At 49.5% G+C, this 6,000-nt stretch overlaps 1 protein-coding gene across 1 annotated transcript in view; it reads right to left on the reverse strand.

Moving 5' to 3' along the window:
- Nucleotides 1-5,553, reverse strand: part of LOC133121409 (Ig heavy chain Mem5-like) — a 42,837-nt gene extending 37,284 nt beyond the window's left edge. The window contains exons 1-2 of the mRNA XM_061230579.1: nucleotides 5,200-5,553; nucleotides 4,814-4,865 (exon numbers count right to left, since the gene is read on the reverse strand). Of these exons, the coding sequence (XP_061086563.1) occupies nucleotides 4,814-4,865; nucleotides 5,200-5,553 (406 nt within the window). The remainder of the gene's footprint in view (nucleotides 1-4,813; nucleotides 4,866-5,199) is intronic.
- Nucleotides 5,554-6,000: the final 447 nt, after the last annotated feature.

Here is a 6,000-nt window from a genome sequence, read left to right on the forward strand (position 1 = left end):
TTCAGATTTACAAAACTATAACCAATCACCTGGAAGAACTTAAAAATGAAGCAACAGTGAATCATTACATACAGAAAACAACACCTCTCTAACTCCCCTAGTGCTCACAAACTCTACCAAGTTGCCCGTGAGTTTGTAATAGGCAAACTCCACCCTGATTCGTGACGCCAACAGTCCAGCCATCATACAAGCTGGGTCCACTGACCCCTGGCCCCTGATGCAGTTCTTCCTGGTCTTCCATATAGCCAGTTTAGCTATTCCTGACACCACATTGAGCAGGACATGCAGAGACTTTTTTGCAGCTGAGTACTTTGGACCATAAATGAAAAGTTCAAAAGAAAAATCTTGCCCTAAACCCTGAAACAGCTGCTCTAGCACCATGAATAAGCCCTGAAGCCTAGAACACTCTACAAAAAGATGATGTAATGTTTCCCTCTCTAAACAAAAAGGACAGCCCTCCCCTACACTAGGATCCAGGTGTGCCAGATGCCTGTTTGTAGCTATCGCCCCGTGCACAATCCTCCACTGGAGGTCACCCGTCCGTTTCTCAACGGGGGATTTGTACAGGGACCGCCAGCAGCCTTTCGGGGAAGACCCCGGACCAAAGAACCCAGTCCACCTCGACACCTCCATTCCTGCCAGAGAACGTAGGTGGGACCCTTTGACACAGGTATGATAAACCGCCTTCTTCCCCACAGCCTCACACTCCCCCAGCTCTGGTGTTTTAAAGGAGAGAAAACCTCCCTCCTCCTCCTGCCACTCCCCAAACGCAGGAGAAACAGTCAGGGAGGGGAAGACATACACAGACTCATTGTCCCACTGGTCAGAGAGCGTTGGATCCTCTATGAACGTCCTGAGGGGCCCTGGCAGGGACGCACAGACCTCCTCCACCAACCTTTCCAGCAGTCTACGGGACCGGATACCCGTTGTCTCCCCAAGCCCTCCAACAGATGTCTTGATTAGATGACCTAGCTTGACACACCCAGCCTCCCGCAGACTGGACCGCAGGCTGGTGGAGGACAGGACCTGTGAGTCGATGAGGGCGTTCCCGAACAGTGGCTCCTCAAACAGCCACATCCCTGGTGTTGCATCAGGTTTCCGATGGACTTTGAAAACCTGCCATGATTCCAGGACTGAGCGGTAGAAGGGTGTCAAACCAGCCAGGTCCACTGCCTCAGGCTGGAGCAGGAACAGCTGTTTGTCGTAACCAAGGCGACCAGCCCTCCTCAGCAGCAGCCTAGCTGTATCCTGCCAGCTCAGTCCAAAGGTATACAGTAGCCTCTGTGCAGCCTGTATTCTAAAGGCCACTATCCTGGAGGGAATGTCAATGAGGCCTTGTCCCCCCTCCTGTATTGGCAGGTAAAGTGCAGGCGCCCTCACCCAGTGCTGACCAGACCAGAAGAAGTCCACAATAGTCCTCTGTATCCCCTGAATCAGACTCTCTGGTGGAGGTAATACAGTCAGTCGATGCCACAAAGTCGAGGCAACCATGTTGTTGACAACCAGGACTCTTCCCCTATACGACAGCTGGGGTAGCAACCATTTCCATTTAGACAGTCTGGCACACACCTTTTCCACTACTCCCTCCCAGTTCTGCTTCTGAAAATCCCCTGTCCCTAAAAAAACTCCCAAAACTTTCAGTCCCTCTCTCCCCCAGCTAAGACCCCCAGGCAGACTGGGAACTGCCCGCTCCCGCCACTGTCCTACCTCCAAGGCCCCACTCTTCTCCCAGTTTACTTTTGCAGAGGAGGCCTTCTCATACACCCCTAATGACTGCACTAAACCCCCTACATCCTGTTGATTTTTTATAAAAATGCTAATATCATCAGCATATGCCGAGACAATCAGTGGTGGACTCTCTGGTAGCCCGGGTAGTGAGAGCCCACTTAACCTGCTCCTAAGCCTGCTCAAAAGGGGTTCAATTACTAGGGAGTATAGCTGTCCTGAAATTGGACAGCCCTGTCTAATACCCCTCTCAATCCTTATTGGACGACTCCACCCCCCACCCACCTTTACCATACATGAGACATCCTCATATAGCAACCCCACCCATGACCTAAATCCCTCCCCAAAACCAAAAGCCCTCAAAGTAGAAAATAAATACCCATGGTCCACGCGATCAAAAGCCTTCTCCTGATCGAGAGACAAAATACCAAGATCAATCTTATATACTTTGCACATGTCCAATAAGTCTCTCATTAAGAACAAATTGTCCATAATAGACCTATCTGGGATGCAGTATGTCTGGTCTTTTTCGACTAATATCTCCAGATAGTCTTTAAGCCTATTGGCCAGAACCTTGGAAAGCAGCTTATAATCCGTGCATAGCAGGGCCACAGGTCTCCAGTTCTTGAGGGAGGCAAGATCCCCCTTCTTTGGAAGGAGAGAGAGAGCTGCTCTCCGACAAGAGGTCGGTAGTGAGCCTCTCTGGACACATTCCTGCAGCACCTCCAGTAGGTCCGCTCCTAAATGTCTCCAGAAATGCTTATAAAAATCTGCAGATAACCCATCTACTCCAGGAGCTCGACCGGATGCTAGCTGATGGACAGCTGTTGTAAGCTCCTCCAAGCTGATGTCCATGTCCAAGGCAGCACGATCATCAGCCCCCAGCTGAGGCAGTCCCTGAAGAAGCTCAGCAGCACACTCATCATCACAGGTCTCTGCTTTGTAGAGGGCAGTGTAGAAGGACAACGTGTGCTTCCTCATCTCTGCTGGGTCTGTGGTCACTCCGCCATCGGGACACCGTAGACATAACATCTGCTTATTCTGAGAGACAGACTTCTCCAAGTTGAAAAAAAAGGAGCTTGGTGCATCCATGTCCTTGATACTTATGAACCGTGCCCTAATCATGGCTCCCTTCACCCTCTCACTTAAAAACAGACTCAGCTCCTTCTTTTTCCTTTGTAGTGTTTCCCCATCAGGGTTATCCTGTGCCAAGAGACTACCCTCAATGTCCCTGATCTCCTGCTCTAGAGCCTGTATAGCTGTCCTTACCTTGATGGTGGACTGAGCTGTGTACTGCTGACAGAAAATACGTGTTTGTGTCTTCCCTACCTCCCACCATTGGCTTAAGGATTCAAAATCCCTTTTCCTAGCCCTCCATAAATTCCAAAAAAATGCAAAATTCTCACAGAACATATTGTCCTGTAACAATTTTACATTAAAATGCCAGTAAGAACTAGACTTTGTGCTAGGTGAGAGGTGTAAATCTACAGTGACTAAATGGTGATCAGAAAAACCAACGGGGTGGATGAAACTATTTAGTAGCCTATTGCTAAAAGATTGTGAAATATAAACCCTATCTAACCTGGCTGCACTGACCCTGCTGTTTGCTACCCTAACCCATGTGTACTGCCTAACCCGTGGATGTCTAATTCTCCATGCATCTACTAAACCTAGTTGAGTGATTAGCTGTGATAAAGTAGTGGATGATTGTAAATGTGGTTCCTCACCTGTCCTATCCAATGTAAAATCCACTGTACAGTTCCAACCCCCCCCTATAACATAACATTCCCTCTGCCAACTCTGTTGCAATGATGCTTGCACTTTCTTAAAAATGTCAAGCCGTTCTTTACCCTGATTCGAGGCATAAATGTTAACAAAACAAAAACTAATTTCATTTATTTCAGCCCTGACCATCTGTGCCCTACCTTTCACTATCTCAGTGGTGGACATTACATTTGCCCCTAACCCTGGTGAAAAAAGAATGGCTGTCCCTGCACTAAAATTGGTCCCATGACTAAGAAAGTGTTGACCCCTCCACCATAAGCCCCAATCAATCTCATTTGCTGTGTCACTGTGTGTTTCTTGAAGAAAAATAACGTCCAGTCCTTTTTGTTGAAAAAGTTCAGAAACCAATGCCCTCCTCTGCCTGTCCCTCCCACCATTCATGTTCAGAGACCCAACCCTTAAACTATGCATAGGAAAAAGTAAAAATAGAGACAGAACAGATAGACAGAACAGACAAGTAAAGAAAACCACCATGTGAAGACCTGTCATTATTTACTCATTATTTTCTGCCTTTTTTTAATCCCTTTTGCTTTCTTCGTCTCGACCCCCTTCCTCAAATCAGTGACAAACTTTCTCAGCCTAAAGCGTTTTTTTTTTCTCCAGCAGATCCAAACCAACTATCTTTTGCAACATAGACACAGTTTTAATGAATTTCTCTGTGTCAGGAAAATGATCAGTTATTTTAACTGATTTTCCATAGGTTTCGTCTAAAAACATGTTTATCTCCCCAAATGTGTACAGATCACTTCTCTGTTGTGAGTCTGTCACTGACATGCCGTCAGACTCAGAATCCTCCCCCATGTCTTCCTCATTCCCCTGTCCCTGGACAAAAAGCAGCACCTGCTTCCCACTGACCTGCTCCCCTTCAGCCTCCATCTCCTCCCTGCCAACCTGCTCACCTTGACCCAGCTCACCTGTCTCCACTACCGGCACATCTGCAGCAACAGTCTCGCTTCCTGCCATGTCACCAGTGGTAGCTTGACTGTCACCCATCACTGCTGTCTCATTCACCTCCCCTTGAGTGTTCTCCCCCTGCTTCTCTAGAGTTCCACTGCTAGTTTTATTAGCAGGTGGTAGAGCTGCCTTGTTTCCTCTCTGCCCACTGGTTCCTTCTCCTGCGTCAGCTACCGTACCCCAAGCTTCAGCTAGCGGACCCCCAGCCTTAGCCAGCGGACCCCCACCCTTAGCCAGCAGACCCCCAGCCTCAGCCAGCGGACCCCCAGCCTTAGCCAGCGGATCCTCGGCCTTAGCCAGCGGACCCCCGGCCTTAGCCAACGGACCCCCAGCCTTAGCCGGTGGACCCCCAGCGTCAGCCAGCGGACCCCCAGCTTCAGCCAGCGGACCCCCAGCTTCAGCTAGCGGACCCCCAGCCTTAGCCAGCAGCCCCCCAGCCTTAGCCAGCGGACCCCCAGCCTCAGCCAGCGGACCCCCAGCTTCAGCTAGCGGACCCCCTGCCTCTATGTCCTCCCCCCGCTGTCTATGAGGGCAGGCAAAACGTTTGTGGCCGACATCCCCACACTCAAAACATTTCATGGAGCCAGAGCTTGCATATACCATGTAGTATCCATTATCATGTTTAACCCTGAATGACACATCCAGGGACTGTGTGGGGCAGGCTAAAAACATAAATACATGCCGTCTGAAAGACTGGACATGCTGGAGTTTTTCATTCCTACACCCCAAACCAACATTTTTGAACGTGCTAGCTAGCTTCCCGAAACGCTGGAGCTCCCGCTCCAACACCTCGTTGGGGATGAATGGGGGAACCCCCGACACCGTAACCCTGGTAGACGGTACCGCTAGCGGCGATACCTGCGTGTACACGTCATTGAGAAACACACCGTTCTCAATTAACCTCGCGACATATCGTTCCTCTTTCATAAATACAACCACAGCTTTATTCATCCTAGATGCATACGCAATATTCTCATAACCTGTGGATTCCCCCACGGCAACGAGAACACATTCCACCGTGACCGCTTGGTCCGACATAATCCGCACTCCATGACGGAGCGACAGGGATGATGTCTCCCGAGACACCATCCCGATCCAAAACACCGACACCAACTAACGTCAAACTAATTTCTTATACTTAAGCACAACGACACATTATGAAACAGAAAACAGGTTGAAAATACACGTGAAAGTCTTTTAGAAAAGTAGAAAAAGTTAGCTTACCAGCAGCACTCACTCAGCTCACCAACAAACACTCACTCACTCACCACACCCCAAACTCCCAGCATGCAAGAGAGAGAGAGAGCGAGAGACCTGAGAGAGTGAGAGCTGTGAGGAGCAGCAGGGCTGGTAGGAGCTTCATGGCTGCAGGAGAGAAGGAGGAGTGCTGAGTTAAAGTACAGACTGAGTCCCACTGACTGCTGCTCTGCTTCTCACACTGACACTGGCTCCATTTAAAGCTGTGGGAGGTTTGCACTGCACCCTCCTCTAGGGGAGGGCAGAGTGAGGGCCACTGCTGATCACACTCACTCCAGT

The sequence above is a fragment of the Conger conger genome, chromosome 2 (genome assembly GCF_963514075.1).
Source record: "Conger conger chromosome 2, fConCon1.1, whole genome shotgun sequence".
Lineage (NCBI taxonomy): Eukaryota > Metazoa > Chordata > Actinopteri > Anguilliformes > Congridae > Conger > Conger conger.